Source organism: Echinops telfairi, unplaced genomic scaffold, assembly GCF_000313985.2.
Source record: "Echinops telfairi isolate 266 unplaced genomic scaffold, ASM31398v2 ScPeMD7_1;HRSCAF=3_0, whole genome shotgun sequence".
Taxonomy (NCBI): domain Eukaryota; kingdom Metazoa; phylum Chordata; class Mammalia; order Afrosoricida; family Tenrecidae; genus Echinops; species Echinops telfairi.
Genome location: NW_022103896.1, coordinates 1,575,904 through 1,592,207, shown reverse-complemented (window position 1 = coordinate 1,592,207; position 16,304 = coordinate 1,575,904). Strand labels below are relative to the sequence as shown.

Sequence of the window (16,304 nt, the reverse complement as noted above, 5' to 3'; positions counted from 1 at the left end):
GCGCATGTCCTGGGACCCTTATCTGTCTGCCGACCCCGCGCAGATGGAGGTGCCACTGCCACCGGGGCGCCGGGCGCGGACGGCCACTGGGCTGGACGTGGGCCCCGGGCCTGAGCTGTGTGCCACGCTGGTGCAGGGCAAGTTCTTCGGGTACTTCTCGGGGGCTGCTGTCTTCCCCGCCAACGCCTCTCGCTGCTCCTGGACTCTGCGCAACCCGGACCCGCGGCGCTACACGCTCTACCTGAAGGTGGCCAAGGCGGCCCAGCCCTGCGCCGGCCCCGGCCGCGTCCACACCTACCAGTTTGACTCCTTCCTGGAGTCCACGCGCACCTACCTGGGCGTAGAGAGCTTCGACGAGGTGCTGCGTCTGTGTGACCCCTCTGCGCCCCTGGCCTTCCTGCAGGCCAGCAAGCAGTTCCTACAGATGCGCTGGCAGCAGTGGCCCCTGGACGGCGTGGCCCCCTGGGTCCCGGGCCCCAGCGATGATTTCTCCGTGGAGTACCTGGTCGTGGGCAACCGCAGCCCCAGCAGGGCCGCCTGTCAGATGCTCTGCCGCTGGCTGGATGCCTGTCTGGCCGGCAGCCGCAGCTCACACCCCTGTGGCATCATGCAGACGCCCTGTGCCTGCCTGGGCGGGGACGCCGGTCCCCCGGCAACTGGCCCCCAGCATCCCCACGGGGACGTCTGCCTTCAGGACGGCATGGCCGGCAGCCCCGAAAACTGCCTCACGAGCCTGACCCAGGGCCAGGTGGGGGACGGTGCCCCAGGTGAGTGATGGGAGGGGCCTGGGGGCTCTCGGGCCTGATTCTAGTGAGCGGGGAGGGCTCAGGGTCGTGAAGGGGCCAAGCTGGGGGCTCTGGGGGTGAGCGCCTAGAGGGGCTCTGGAAGTGGGGGTCTGGTCTCCAGCAGCACAGCTATATCCAGGCACTGGCCGGGCGCTCTGAGTACAGACAGCCAGCACTGGGGCACAGGTGTGAACCCTGCAGTGCCCGGCAGGGAGGGAGGGCGCAGTGCATAGGTGGACATTTGTGTGAGGTCATGGCACAAGGGCCAGGATGGAAGCCCTGAGCAGGTCCAGGTCCTTGGCATTCTGGGCAGGCCGGGGTGAGCCCTGCAGACTGGGGACACTGTAGCAGACAGGGTCTTCAGAGTGGGGGTCAATTTGGCAGGTTTCTGCCCTGGGGAGGCTGTGTGTAGTAGAAGGGGCTTTAAGCCCAGAGCCCAGGTTGGGGGTGGGCAGGGCACTGCATCGGCCTCAAAGGTGTAGCCCCTCTCTGGGTCCAGATCCAAGGTCAGAAGACCCCTCCAGGGTTTGGGGGTGCCAGGGAAGTAGGGCAGGTAGCTCAGGGGCTGCTGAGGGCCCTGGGCTCCAGCACAGGGTTCTCCTCAGAGACAGGAGGCTGTGTGGAAGGGGTGGGCAGGGGAGAGGAGGTGGTGAGGCCCGAAGCCCTGCTAGCATCACAGTTCCTGGGAACGATGCCTTCAAAGGCAGAGGAGACCCAGCCAGAGACTCAGCCAGCAGCGCCAATGGCTGAGTGGCAGGGTGACCCCCCTGGGGAGGAACTGGTAGCTAGCCTCACCCACCAAGACCTGAGACAAGATATCAGAGTCCTGGGACTGGGCACTGACCTTCATGCCACACGTAGGTCACCATGACCTTGGCAGAGCAGTAGGGTGAGACTGGTATGGGGGAGAGGTAGGCCCTCCAGTAAGTCCCTGAGTTCACCCAAGCCTGCCTCAGTTTCTTCATCTGCAGGCTCGGCCCTGGAGCTCTGGGGGAGAGGGCACGGACCGCTGTCTGGGTGGCAGGAGGCAGGCTGGTGCGGGCTGGCGCGGACTTGGGGCCCAGGCTCAGGCGGTGCTGGGCCCCAGCTCCTCGGTGTTGCGGGGGAGGAAGGGAGGGGTGCCTGAGCCTGCTCAGAGGTGTGTGAGCACGGGAGCCTGGGCATGACACGCATTAGCATGGTCCTGCACACACGTGTACACGCAGGTGTGTGAGCGTGACATAATGCACGAGGACAGGAGGACCGCACTGTGGGGGGTGTGCTCGTGTGTGGACGTTGCACTGTGTCTTTGAGTGAGCACAGGCATGCACGCATGTGAATATTGTGCAGTGTCAGAGTGTGTGCATGTGTGTGCGCATGTGAGCGACTAATGTCTGGTGCTTGTGTGGACATGCGTGCAAACATGTGAATGCTGTACCGTATGTGTACACATGGGTGAGCGGTCTGTTCTGCACGTGAGTATACCCACATAACCATATCCGTGTGTGCGCACGCACGCACGTGACATTATGCACACACGTATTTGCCGGTTCTCCCATACTGGGAGAAGTGTGCACATGTGCATGGTGTGCCGTGCATCGTGGCCTGTGCATGTGCACAGGTTCTATCCATGTGCGTGTGGATCCTGGAGGTCTTGTAGGGAGGGGCCTGGAAAGAGCCTGCTGCAATGACAGGGGGGCTCTCTGCCTGCCGGCATCCTCCTTCCCAGCCCAGACCCAGATGGATACTCTGGAGACATGAGAGTAAGCAGGCCCTGTGGTGACCACAGGGGCCATTTAGTGTGGCCTTTCTGTGTACACTGATTTCCTCCCCACGTGTCAGTCCCCCAGGCTGTGTGAGCCATGTGCATGCACACACAGACACCTGCACACGCGGGCGCGCAGGCGTGCCACGCTGTGCCCTTGTCTGGGTCCCTGCAGGCTGATCCCTCCGGCACTCCTGCATGCGTCCCATCTGGGTGGCAGGCCCTGACCATGCTGGGTGGGCTGACAGTGTCCCTCGCCCAGCTCTCTGTCCTGCCTTCTCTCACAGCGCATGTCCTGGGACCCTTATCTGTCTGCCGACCCCGCACAGATGGAGGTGCCACAGGAAGGGCTCTGACCTGTCCACTCCGGTCCCCCCAGGGCCTTGACTAGTACTGGGTACACAGTGGGACCCCCTGCCCCAGTTGATCCCGACACACAGCGACCCTCTCTAGGGTTTCTGGGCTGTCAGTCTCTAGAAGAGCAGACGACCCCTCTTCCTCCCTGGAGCTGCTGGTAGGTTTGAACTGCTGATGTTTCGGTTAGCAGCCCCAGTGCTTAACCCACAGTGTCACCAGGGGTCCGCACCACAGGCACTCAATGCTGATGCGTGGAAGGAGGCCAGAGAGTGGAAGCAGTGGCCTCAGTCAGTCACAAGGGCAGCAGCTGACAGGAGGGCCGGCTCTTTGGGCCACTGTGTGTGTGCATGCCCACGTACACATGTGAGTATGTACACCCATGGGTGTGCATGTGCACACGCGTATGCACGGCATGGGAGTGCACGTGTGTCGGTATGCACTTGTGACGGGGTGGGTGTGCATGCACAGATGTGTGTGTGTGCATGCTCACACATGCATGAACATGTGCCCGTGTTAATGTGTGCTCCTGCGTGCATGTGTGTGTGCAGGAATGATGATTTGGGCGTGCGTGTGAGTGGGTGTCTGTGTGCAGGTTTGTACTTGTGCCTGTGTGCCAACATGTTTCTGAGTGCGTGTGCCTGAGCTGTGTGCACGTGTGTGCATGTGTGGATGGTGGGTGGAGTGGTGCAAGGACCCAGGAGATGAACCCACACCGCTGAGCTGGGGGAGGGGATGGGCAGGGACCCCTGAATCTCACCTGCCAGGCCCTGGTCAGTGTCAGCCAGGACAGGCGTCTCAGGCTGGCAGCCACAGCCAGCCTGGGCCCATTTTCAGGCCCTCCCTTACCCAGCCTGCCCAAATGCCACCTGGCCATGTCACGTGCCAGGCACCCCACACCCTCCTCAGGCCGGAGCAACTACTCCACCTGCCCAGCTGGCTCCCCTTTCTGGGTCTCTGTGCCCCATCTCCAATCTGAGGTCTCGCAGTCATCTGCCTCTGGTGAGATCAGGCCACTCTCTCAGGGCTGCTTTAAATATTCATGTTTTAATTAAAGAATTTTATTGCAGAAGCGACATGTGAGATAATGAAAAAGCATCCTGGGGCCGGGAGCTGGCATGTGCGTGTGTGTGCGCACGTGTGTGTGTGTGTGTGTGTGTACGTGCACACCACTGTGTGCATGAGGGCTTGTCTGTGTGGATGCATGGGCATGCCCTGCTTGCATGTGTGTGTGAGTGTGCATGACTGTGCACTGGAGGTGTGCCTGTACATGTGTGTGCATGCTCCTGTGTACATGTGTGGGTGTGTAGGCACCCATATGTGAACATGGTGTGTACATGTATGCTGGAGTGTGCACATGCACACCCCTGTGTGCACATGTGAGAAGCACGCACATAGGGTGTGTGTCTGTGGGTACATGTGCATGCCTCTGTGTGCACTGGGTATGTGAGTGCACGTCCTTGTGTGAACATGTTTGTCTGTGTACACATCAGGGGTATGTAGATGTGTGCCTGGGGTGTACATTCACACTCCTGTATGCACATGGGATATGTGCATGCATACATGCCCTTGTATCTAGGCGGTGCATGTGCACACCCATGTGCATGTAGGGATATGCCTGTGTGTCCCTCTGTGTGTACACACTCCTCTGTGCACATGTGGGGTGTGTACATGTGAAAGTGTGTTCCTGTGGGACATGGATGTGTCTATGTGTACACGTGTGTGTGCACCTGCAGCAGGGTGGGGTGGCAGGCTGTGTGAGAGGCTGAGGCTCTGGGGGCCCAGCCGGCCACCAGGTGCCCCTCCCCCCTGTCACAGGGAATCCCTCATACTGGGTGCCAGGCTTCCCACAAGGGTCTAGGTGATGCCCTAGGAGCACCCCATCAGGCAGTGGGGTCTATAGCTCCCTTGGGGGCCCAGGACATGAAGGGAGCAGTGTCCAGGGTGAAGGAGGCTCCAAGTGGGAGGACCAGGCCACCCCAGAACCTGGTGTCTGGAGCTGGTGGGATGGGGGGCAGTGGCAGGCCTCCACTGCTAGGGCATGACTTGTCCTCTCAGCCAGGGCAGAACCAGCCCTCCCTCTGCCCCAGGCCCATGGCAGGAAAAGTGAGCCAGCCAGACCCAGGAAGTTGGCTCATTCCGACTGCAAGTCCCAGCTTGACACCTCCCAAGGGACAGACCCAGATGCAGCCTGGACCCTGAGACTCCCCTCCACTGTACCCACTGCCTGTCATGCTCCAGCAAGGTGGGAGCAGGGCAGACTAGGGGCCGAGTCTCAGCCCCTGCGGGGGTTACCGCCCTAGGTGGGCTTCCAGAGAAGGGGAGACTAGTGGCTGTCAGCCCCCAATGTGTCTTATAGCCTAGGGAGCGAAAGTACTTGTCCAGGCTGGGTGACCAGGCATGCAGGCAGGGCCTGGGCTGGTGGGCTTGGGCCTCTTGGGGTCTGTCTAGTGGGGACACACAGCTTGGCCCCTCCAGCCACACCAGGTTCCCTCCTGTGAAATGGAACGGGCATGGTGCTCACAGAGGCCAGCACTGGGCACTGAGCAGAGGTGCCGGGAGGCTGGTGGCAGTGGCAGACAGCATGGAGCTGTGGCCCAGGGGACAGGCCCAGCTGGGAGCTGGGCTGCACTAGGAGGGGTCCCTGGGGCCTGCCTCTGGCCTGTCCACACTGGGCCTGTGGTGGGTCCCAGACCCCAGTGCAGGGCTCTGGGTGATGCAGACAGCCCCAGAAAATGGTGGTGGGCGAGGGTCCTGGGCCTCTCTGAGTGCCAGGACTCAGGCTTGGGATAGGCGGGCACTTTCCCTGCCATTCAGGTGAGGGGACCTGTGGGCTCAGGCGCCCTCTGCTGGGAAACAAGGGACATGCACATGCCCCTACAGGGGATCCTGAAGCCAGGAAGGCCCAGCTGGAGGCCGGGTGCCCCCAGTGGGTTTCCTGAGCCCACCAGGGCCCTGGCCCAGCAGGTGGGGTGGGTGAAGGCCAGGGTGCGCATGATGACCAGGCAGCCAGGCTGCGTGGAGCCCCTCACCAAACCCTGTCTCCTGGGAGGCCCAGCGACCGGCGCCTTTAATTGGCCCCATTCATCCCTTAATGAGATGGAAATGAAGCTACCGGACAGAGGGGCATTGAGTCCAGGAAGAATGACGGCTTCTTCCCAGGCCTGGAGGGGCAGCCCACCCCCAGCCCTGCCCACTCCCCGCTGCTCCTCGCAGCCCGCCCAGACCAGGCACCTCCACACCCAGCAGTGCCACCCAGCCAGCCTGCCAGGCACCACCCACCCTCCTGGCAGCTGCCCCCACCCCTGTCGTAAATGCTGTGTTTGGGAACACGTCACAAACAGGAACGGCCATAAAAAGACAGCGGCCACTTCCTGAGTGACCATCAGGGAGAGGAGGATGACCAAAGTGGGGACCAGACTGTGAGCAGGGTCAGGGCTCAGAATGTGACCAAGCTCAGGGATCAGGATGGGACAGGATCAGGGCTCAGGGTGTGGGCTCAGGGTGTGAACAGGATCAAGGCTCAGCCTGTAACCAGGATCAAGGTTCAGGGTGGGACAGGATCAGGGCTCAGCCTGTGAGCAGGGTCAGGGCCAGACCTGAGCGAGGAGTGCCCTCTGAGCCACTGGCCAGTGCCTTGGCCTGGCCACCCTGGCAGCCCCTTCCTCTCCTTGCCCCTCCCCCCACATCCTAACCACCTGGGTCACCAAGGTAACCAGCCCTGAAATAGTGGGTGTCTTGGCAGCTGAGCCTAACCTGAGTCTATCCTGACAGGCTGCCACCGCAGCGGTTGCCATGGGAACCACAAGGCATCCTCCGATGAGCCCGTCTTGGACTCACTCTCTCTCCCGCCCACTGCCAGCTTTCCACGTCACCTAGCTTCCTCCTGGGGGGCTGGGCTGGGGCAACGGGGCTGGCCGCCATCCCACCGGGCCTGCCCTGGCCCTGTGCTGTCCCTGCACTTGCTGGCCCACTCAGCCCTTCGCCTGTCCCAGCCTCCCCTCTCCATCTGGCCAATGGGCTCCCTGCGGGCCAGTGGGGAGTCCTCCAGGCAAGGGGCAGAGAAGGCAGGGAGGCAGGAGCTCTACCCTGGGGTCCAGTCCACTGCCCTCCGGCACCCCTCACCTCTCTGGTGCCTGCACTTTAAGACCCAGGGGGACACAGCATCTACACCTTAAGTTTTCACTCACACTCAGGCCCGGTTGGTGCCCCCCCACCCAAAGGAGAGGTGGGACTCTGAGCCTTCTCTGGGCCACCTCCCAGGCCCTGGCTGTCTGGTCCACCCCTTTGAGCCTCAGTTTCCTTCACTGTAAATTCAGGCCTAGTGTGCAGGGGCCCCCAGCACAGAGTGGGGTTCCCTGGGTGTGGGTCTCAGGAGATCCTGTGTCTCAGGATGCCTCCCCCCTCACTGCCATCTAGCTACAGGGTACCTGGCCTGGGGCCAGGAGAGGCAGGCACAAAAGGCGCATCTGACCAGAGGGTGCCTGAAGCTACGTGAGCAGTGATGGTGACCTCTGTGCTTCCAGGTGGGGGGGTCTGAGGGCCCTGTACCAGCAGCTGGCACAGCCCCTGGCTGGGCGAACACAGGCACCTTTGCTGCCTGGCCTCGGTCTTCTCATCCGAGCAATGGGAGCGTGCAACTTCCTGTGAGGACAGGGCTGGCCACCAGGCCGCCACCAACCCCCTCCTGCCCAGCACCCCGCAGACCCCTCCCCCCTCTGACCCTGAGCTGCTTGTGGCGGCACCACCCGGCCTGGCCGTGAGCTTGCAGTATGACCAGGCACAGCGTAGCCACCACCAAGGAGCGGGCACCTGCCCTCCTACCTGGCTGGTCTCCTGAGCACCTGCTCCAGAGCCCAGGGGCTTGGTCGCTCCCTGCATGACCTTGCCAAGGTCCTCGCCTTCCTGGGTCCAGGTGGAGGCTGGGCTGCCTGGGGAGGGAGAGAAGGGTCTCTACTCCCACCCTGCCTGCCCCACAGGGAAGAGTGGACAGCCTCCCCCTGCCTGAGTCCCTCAATAGTCCCATTCGTTTGCCCCTGGCACCCCCTGCTGGCCGCTTTCTAGAACACCTGCAGGGAGCTGAAACCCCCAAAAGTGCAGAGGGTGGGTCCGTTCCAACTCACAGCAACCAACCCCACCTGCTTTCCAGACTGCCAGTCTCTGCTCCCAGGCTGTCTGTCAGTCTTCGCTGTGGGTTGGAACTATGGACCTTTTGGCTAGTGATCCAGCATTTACCACTGCGCCCCCAGACTCTCAGGGAAGTTGGGAGGGGCTGGCCTCCCTTTAGAGCGGCCCTGGACCTACAGAAGAGGTCAGTGGATCTCTGGGCCGGCCCTTTCTGGGGGCTCCCATCCTGGCCACCTGTGCATACAGATGGGTGGGACGCTCAGACGTGCCCAAAGAAAGGCCTAGAGAACCCCTTCCATTTCACACCCCAAGGGACCCAGCCCTGCACAGCGTGTTAGTGACTCGGGTTACGGGTTACGGTGTGTGGCTGCTAAACAAACCAAACGGTTCAAGGTTCACCCCATCAGCCATCTGAAGGGAGACCCATGAGACCACCTGCTTCCATCGAGGTGACAGCCTTGGAAGCCACTGGGACCGGCCTGGACGGCTGTGGGTGGGGGCAGGTTTGGAAGCAGAGGAGGGAGGGCAGGAAGCCAGGGCCCCCATCCCACACGCAGCCAGTGGAGGGTGGGGCCATCAGGGAGCCTGAATCCCCTGTCCTCCCGCCACACACTGGGGCCTCCCTAAATCTCAGTGTCCCCCAGGGGGAGGGTCTAGAGCAGGCTCACCTCCAGGAGGCTCGGAAGCCCTTCAGACCTGCCTGAGCCTCCATCCTCGCAGGCGCAAGAATGAGGTGCCCCCGCTCCTGAGCTGAGGGTGGCTGGCGCGCCCCTGCAAGAGGAGGGACCGAGCACCTACCTATCAGGCTGGCCTCCACCTTGGACCCAGCTCGAGGCTCCCCACCTCCCCTCCCCATGCCTGGGACCACCAAGAGGCGCAGACCCTCCGAGTGTGAGGTCTGGGATCCAGGCCCAGGCTGAGGCCCTTGAGGGAGGGCCCGGCTCTTTCTCCCATCCCTGGAATCATTCCTCCATGCAGCACACGTGGGAGGGCACCCCTCTGGAGCTGGGGGAAGGGGGTGGGCACAGCTTGGACCTGTGTCCCCAAGTGCCTGGAAGGGTCCTGAGACCCTCCCCAGCCAGAGCCCCCTGTTCCTGCACGCCCCTGGGTGAGGGCCAACACGCCCGCCCCCACCGCTGCGCACACTGCCCCACCGTTGCTGCCCGCAGTCAGCCCAGGCTGCGGCCCCCGGCTGTCCGCATCCTTGGGGGCCACGCCACAGGTCGTGGCGGGCGGACCTCTGAGTTCACCGCCCACACAGTCTTCCCCGCTGACCCTGCCCTCTGCTCCGCGCCTAGGCGGCTGGAAGCTGTGGTCACTGTGGGGCGAGTGCACGCGGGACTGCGGGGGCGGCCTGCAGACGCGGACGCGCACCTGCCTGCCCACGCCGGGCGTCCAGGGCGGCGACTGCGAGGGCGTGCTGGAGGAGGGGCGCCTGTGCAACCGCAAGGCCTGCGGCCGTGAGTACAGGGGCGGGGCGGGGTCCGGTAAAGGAGGAGGTGGGGCCGGGTCTTTTGGGTGGTGCTACGAGAGGGCGGAACCAACTGGTGGGCGGGGCCAGAGGCTGCAGGGGCTGAGCTGGGACCGACTGGGATGGTTTTGGGGGGCGGGGGTAGGGGCCTGCTCGTTGAGGGGTGTAGGGCTTGGGGCAGAGCTTCACAAGGGCAGGCGAGACCTGCTCCAGGCGACTGGGGCGGGCTGGAGGGGGGATGAACGGAGGCCGGGCTTGTTGGGGTCCCTCTGCTTTCTCCCTCGGGAGCCCTGGCCTGGTTCTCCCACCGCAGGCACACCCCGCCTCCAGATGTATTTCTCTAATAAGCGCTAATGGCCTCATGCATTTTTCAGACGTTCCCATCAAGTTAAATCAAGTTTTAATGAGACTGTCGCCCTGCGTTATTTCTCCCCTTGATGAACTTTCCTGGCAGGGGGGCTCGCCCCAGGAGCCTGGTGGCGGGGGGCCGGGGCTGGGGGGCGCCTGCAGGGGAAGGCAGCTGCCAGCACTGCAGGAGGGGCCGGGGGGCACAGACACAGGCTGGGCTGCCCTAGGCGACCCCCTCCGCTGCGGTGGGCCCGGTCGGCGGTGGCTGAGCCGCTCCCTCCTGCAGCCGCGGGGCGCATCAACTCTCGGAGCCAGTCGCTGCGCTCCACCGACGCCCGGAGGCGCGAGGGCCTGGGGGACGAGCTGCAGCAGATCGGGTCCCCTTCGCCGCAGACAAGTGAGCCAGCAGGGCGCACGGGGTCACCCCCACCACCACTCCCGAGTCGGGCGGGCTGAGGTTTCAGGGGCGGGTCTTTGCGAAAACACTCTAAATGAATCATTGTGGATAATGAAAAGTAATAACCTCAGCGATTAACCGTAATTAGACCCACTTGCCAGGTGTCAGGGGGATGCTGGGACCCCGGTGGGTGCAGGGGCGGGGGAGCGGTGACGCTGGCGTGGTCTGGTCTGCAGGTGACCCCGCGGCCGAGGAGTGGTCGCCCTGGAGCGTGTGTTCCAGCACGTGTGGCGAGGGCTGGCAGACCCGCACTCGCTTCTGCGTGTCCTCCTCCTACAGCACCCAGTGCAGCGGGCCCCTGCGCGAGCAACGGCAGTGCAACAACTCCGCGGTGTGCCCAGGTGCGCCGCGAAGGGGCGGGGCCCAGCGACAGGGGGCGGGTCCTGAGTGGGCAGCGTCACTCGGTGTGGGAGGGCCTGGCCGGGGCCTAGCGGGATGGGGCGGGGCCGAGCCGGACGGGTTGGGGCGGAGCCTAAGGGGTGAGGGCTACGCGAAGGGCCGTTGGGCGGGGCCTGAGTGGGTGGGGTCGACCGATCCGGGGGCGGGGCTGTAGGAGGGATGGGGTAGGGTCTATCTGGAGGAGGCGGCGCCCGGCAGTCAGGACACACCTGCAGTCGGGCCTCAGGTGCAGCTGTCGCCCCTCCGCAGTGCACGGCGCCTGGGATGAGTGGTCCCCCTGGAGCCTCTGCTCCAGCACCTGTGGCCGAGGGTTCCGGGACCGCACGCGCACCTGCAGGCCCCCCCAGTTTGGAGGCAACCCCTGCGAGGGCCCTGAGAAACAAACCAAGTTCTGTAACATCGCCCTGTGCCCTGGTAGGCGATAAGAGGAGTGGGGAGTGGGGGGTAGGGGGAGGGAGGGGGAGGAAAGAGGGGCAGCGCCCGCCACCCACCCCAGGTGCACCTGCTACTGAGCTGCACTGCAGACCAGAGTGGGACCCTGGAGATGTTGGCACCATGTGCCACCTAGGAGCTTGGGGCTCAGCTGTGTTCCAGACTGGGTGTCGGGTGGTGGCCGGGGTCCAGCTGGTAGGTGGCCCGCCATGCGAGGTGTTCATGCGGGCTCCCCCTCCTCCCCCGGGCCGGGCAGTGGACGGCAACTGGAACGAGTGGTCCAGCTGGAGCGCCTGCTCAGCCAGCTGCTCCCAGGGCCGCCAGCAGCGCACGCGGGAGTGCAACGGGCCTTCGTATGGCGGGGCCGAGTGCCAGGGCCACTGGGTGGAATCGAGAGACTGCTTCCTGCAGCAGTGTCCAGGTCAGCACCCGCCTGTGGCCACCGTGGGGGGACGCTCCAGGGCTGGCCCCATCCATCCCAGCCTCCCTGCATCGAAGATCTTGTGTCTGTCCCTCTCACCCTGTGACCCCATCACCCCGAATCTGTGTCCTCTGTGTGTCCTCATCACCCCCTGCCCATGGTCTCTCACCCTGTGTCCCCATCACTCCATGTCCCTCTGTCCCCTGGAGTCTTGGTGGCCCACATTCCAGCCTTTCTCACCCCTGTTTTCTGCACCCTGTGGTCGGTGGTCCCTGGAACTTGCGACCCGGTCTCCACCTGTGCCCACAGTGGACGGGAAGTGGCAGGCATGGGCATCCTGGGGCAGCTGCAGCACCACCTGTGGGGGCGGCACCCAGCGTCGGGAGCGCTCCTGCTCAGGGCCCTTCTTCGGGGGAGCAGCCTGCCAGGGCCCGCAGGAGGAGTCCCGGCACTGCAGTGCCCGGGGCTGTCCCGGTGAGCCTCAACCCCACCCTGGCTGAGACCGGGACTCGGGTGGTGGGAGGGGTCGCTTCTGCCCCTGGGACAGGAGACCCCAGGAGGATTCTGAGCCCCTGCCTGGGCCTTGTGAGCTGGCCCCTGCGCCTGGTACCCTCGTTGCCCCGCCCCCCACCCCAGCCCGGCATCGTGTCTGGCCCTTGGCAGAACCCCATGAGATCTGTGACGAGGACAGCTTTGGTGCTGTCACGTGGAAGGAGACACCTGCAGGGGAGGTCGCTGCTGTTCGATGTCCTCGGAACGCCACAGGTGAGCCATGGCCCAGGTGTGGCATGAGGGTCCTGGACCGTGCACAGAGAGAGGGCAGTGGAGCACCTACCCTGGGAGGCCTGTCAACTCCAAGGCTGCCACGCTCACTGGTGTGGGGAGTCAGCCAGCCTAGCTAACCTCCCAGAAGCTCAGTGGCCACCCAGGTCCCCACTGAGGGCCACCATCACTGGCTCATTGTCAGAGGGGAGGACATGGCAGGGGTGACTCACACACTCGCCCTCGGTATGTCTAGCCAGCATGTGAGCCGCTGGCCCCCGGTAACCCTGCCCCTCAGCCCCTTTGCCATGAAGCAGGCGTGGGTGGGGGCCTGCCCAAAGGGCTCTTCCCGCCAGGTGGGAGTCCTCAGACCCTCCTCCACAGGGAGGCTGTGGAGAAGCCCTGGAGATCCCATCCCCCTACCTCCCCCCCCTGCAATCCAGAGTGCTTGCCCCTCTGTGCTTGCGTTCCCTCCCCTGTCAAGTGGGGCCCTTGCAAGGGAGACCTGGGGCGCAGCATTCACACGCTCGGCTGCTAACCACAAGGTCAGCAGTTGAAAACCAACTACTCTTGGGAGAAAGATGGGGCTTTCTACTCCAATAGTCAGCCGTGGAAACCCACAGGGAAGTTCCACCCTGTCCTGTGAATCCGTGAGTCAAACGGACTCGGTGGCAGGGGGGGTTGCTGCTTGGGTTTCGGGCGTGAGAGTGGTGGTTGCCTTTAGGGCCGGGAACAGCAGGAGTTTGGCCACCATGGGGGGCTCTGTAGTCCCAGCCACTCACCCGTTTCCTTTATAAATTCCTGACTACCCATTGTTGGTGCCCACTGCCACGGAGTGGAATTCAGCTCTTAGCAACCAACTCCCAGGGGCTCCTAGACCGTGAGCCTTCACAGAGCCCACAGCCTCAGCCTGCTCCCTCGGAGCAGGTCTGAGCCACCCACCCTGCAGAGAGCAGTCCGGTGCTTCACCCCCAGCGCACCCAGGGCCCCTCCATTCTTGGTAGACTGCTCCAAAGTCAGAGATGCAAACCAAGGACATTGACGCCCCTGTGGCCCCACCCTCCTCGTTGCCTCCTTGGACGGTGCTGGTCCCTTGTCCTGGGTGGGTTCCCCCCCAGTTAGCCCATGCCTCCCTGTGTGCAATCACTAGCTTCCTTCTGAAGGTCCTAGGACATGTCCCTGAGCCACCAAGTCCTTACCGACTCACAGCGACCCTGACAGGGCAGAACTGCTCCTGTGGGTTCCTGAGGCTGTCAGTCTTTATGGGAGTAGAAAGCCTCCTCTTTCGACCGTGGAGTGGCTGCTGGGTTTGAACCGCTGACTTAGTGGCCAGCACCAGTGGCCTGGCCTCGGTTTCCCTCCGTGGCCCCTGCTTCCTGTTGGATATAAGGGAACCGGTAGCTCTGACAATACCCAGCTCACTGACGACTTCTAGGAGTGAGGCCAGGGCCACGGCATTCCCAAGGGATGCTGAGACCAGACTGCTGTGGGGCCCTGGCGCAGGGCAGGTCTCCCGGGCTCTGGCTGGAGACTCTGCGGGGAGGCTAGGCTGAACTCAGCCAGGGCACCCAGTGGGGCCCTGAGAGTCAGGGCTCAGTGTGCAGGAGAGAGGGAGGGTGGAGAGGCCTGGGATGTCCTGAGCTTTCATCCAGGGGCCTTCAGACCGGAGGGAGCAGGGCTCCTGCCGGCCTGGCAAGGGTGAGCTGAACTGGCCACCCGGCACCCAGGCCTCATCCTTCGGCGCTGTGAGCTGGACGAGGAAGGCATCGCCTACTGGGAGCTGCCCACCTACATCCGCTGCGTGTCCATCGACTACCGAAACATCCAGATGATGGTGAGTCCCGACCCCCCCTCCCCCATCCCCTTGCCCACCTTGCAGCCTGTGCCCCCTGGGGCCTGCCAGCAATAGGCCTGGGACATGAGTAGCCCTGCCTCTTCCGGCTGCAGGGGGGACCCTTGGGCGTAGAGTCTCTGCTGTGCCCTAGGCAGGGCCTGGCCACAAGGTCTCCTTCCTTGTCTGCAGACCCGGGAGCATCTGGCCAAGGCCCAGCGCGGGCTGCCCGGGGAAGGGGTCTCCGAGGTCATCCAGACTCTGGTAGAGATCTCCCAGGATGGGGCCAGCTACAGCGGGGACCTACTGTCCACCATCGATGTGCTGAAGAACATGACGGAGATCTTCCGCAGGGCCTACTACAGCCCCACACCCGGGGATGTGCAGGTGGGCTGGGGGAGGCCGGGGAGGGCGCCTGGGGGAACGGTCATGCACTGAGCTCTGACCCTGGTCCCATCCTGACCATGACCCTAACCCTGCTTACACCCTGACTCTGACCCTGTTCACACCCTGACCCTGACCCTGACCCTGCTCACACCCCGACCCTGACCCTGTCCATACCCTGACCCTAACCCTGCTCACACCCTGACCCTGCTCACACCCTGATTTGCTCACACCCTCAGCCCTGGTTCAGGTACTTTACTTCCTCCTCACAGACCCATCTCCTTTTCTTTCCAGAACTTTGTCCAGATCATCAGCAACCTGTTGGTGGAGGAGAACCGGGGCAAATGGGAGGAGGCCCAGCTGGTAGGGAGCGCAGTCAGGGTGCTCCTGGTCAGCGAGGGCAACTGGTGGGGCATATGTGCCCTCCACATGGCCTGGTCCTTAGCTTGATGAGCCTTGGTTTCCCCTGATGGGAGCTCCCCTTGGGGGTGCCCGTAAGGGTTACAAGCGAGCAGGCTGACACCAGGGCACCCTTGGGGGGTGGGGGGAGGCAACAGGAGGTGGCCTTCTGATCCGAGGAAGTGGTTAGCACCCTGCCACCACCAGAAAGCCCCCTAGGGACCAGAGACCACTCATATCCTGACCCGTGCATGGCAGAGCCCTGGCCTCTTTGTTCCCACCCACAAAAATGGGTGCATAGGCTATTTGCCAGCCCTGCCCCCCCAAGTCAGGTGGGGGGCTGGAGGGGCTAAGAAGTGGCCCACAGGGCATAGAAGGGTGGGGAGGACGAAGGCAGGAGGCCAGAGGGCCAGGGCAGGGAGCAGATGTGTCCCTGCTGGGGCCCAAGTGGTCAGGAGGGTGCCTCTCCTGACGCTGAGGTGGGGTCAGGGTCCTGAGCACACCCGCTCCCCAGGTGGGCCCCAACGCCAAGGAGCTGTTCCGGCTGGTGGAGGACTTTGTGGATGTCATCGGCTTCCGCATGAAGGACCTGCGAGACGCATACCAGGTGACAGACAATCTGGGTAAGCCCGCCCCGGGACTGGCCCTTCCTGCCTCCGTGTCCTCGTGACCAGTACCTAGCACACACTCTGCTGTCAAAGCCATGAACTGGGGCAGCCAGTGGTCTCGGGCTCGGGGGGAGTCAGCAGGGACAGTGCCAAAGAGGCACAGAGACCTCAGGCCCGGGTCAGACGCCATTCCACAGCCAGCCCTCTTGCACTCCCCCAGGGACGGGAGGATCACCCCTCCTGTGATCCCTTGGCACCCATAGCCTTTGTCACATGTCTGTCTAGGAAGCGTAGTCACAGGACTCTGGGCCCAGCGCCACCTCACAGGTGGGAGACAGGTGCAGAAAGGGACAGACCCTTTCTGGCAGTCACGTAGCAGGTGGTGTTGGCGCTGCCCTCTCCCTCGCCTGGCTGCCCTGGCCTGGTTTCTAGTGAGGTGACACTGATCCAGAGAGTGAAGGACATTGTGTGGCTGCCCGTAGAGGCCCTGGACCACGCCACATGCAGGTCACAGACCCCTCTGCCCTATCCCCGGAGCCACGAACAACCTGGACTCCCCCCTCCCTTGGCCTCCCCTGGGTTGCCTCCTGCACCTGTCTCAAAAGACATACTTGCCCCCACCCCACTTTTCCTGGCCTTAAGCCTTGTCCTGGGATCCTCCCAGGCCTGGTGATTCAGGGACCTGCAGCCAAATGCCCTCAGTCCATGGCCCCTGCTCCTACCTGCTCTCTCCCCCTGGCCCCACCCCGTACCCCACTCAGGGAAGTCCTGGCTCTCCTCCC

The 16,304-nt window shown here is 63.6% G+C and overlaps 1 protein-coding gene across 1 annotated transcript in view; it reads left to right on the top strand.

Moving 5' to 3' along the window:
• Positions 1 to 4: 4 nt before the first annotated feature.
• ADGRB1 (adhesion G protein-coupled receptor B1) overlaps positions 5 to 16,304 on the top strand; it is a 53,184-nt gene continuing 36,884 nt past the window's right edge. Inside the window, exons 1-12 of the mRNA XM_045286872.1 lie at positions 5 to 767; positions 9,309 to 9,470; positions 10,116 to 10,226; positions 10,463 to 10,627; positions 10,935 to 11,099; positions 11,374 to 11,538; positions 11,848 to 12,012; positions 12,202 to 12,303; positions 14,028 to 14,134; positions 14,324 to 14,518; positions 14,810 to 14,878; positions 15,429 to 15,537. Coding sequence (XP_045142807.1) covers positions 5 to 767; positions 9,309 to 9,470; positions 10,116 to 10,226; positions 10,463 to 10,627; positions 10,935 to 11,099; positions 11,374 to 11,538; positions 11,848 to 12,012; positions 12,202 to 12,303; positions 14,028 to 14,134; positions 14,324 to 14,518; positions 14,810 to 14,878; positions 15,429 to 15,537 — 2,278 coding nt within the window. The remainder of the gene's footprint in view (positions 768 to 9,308; positions 9,471 to 10,115; positions 10,227 to 10,462; positions 10,628 to 10,934; positions 11,100 to 11,373; positions 11,539 to 11,847; positions 12,013 to 12,201; positions 12,304 to 14,027; positions 14,135 to 14,323; positions 14,519 to 14,809; positions 14,879 to 15,428; positions 15,538 to 16,304) is intronic.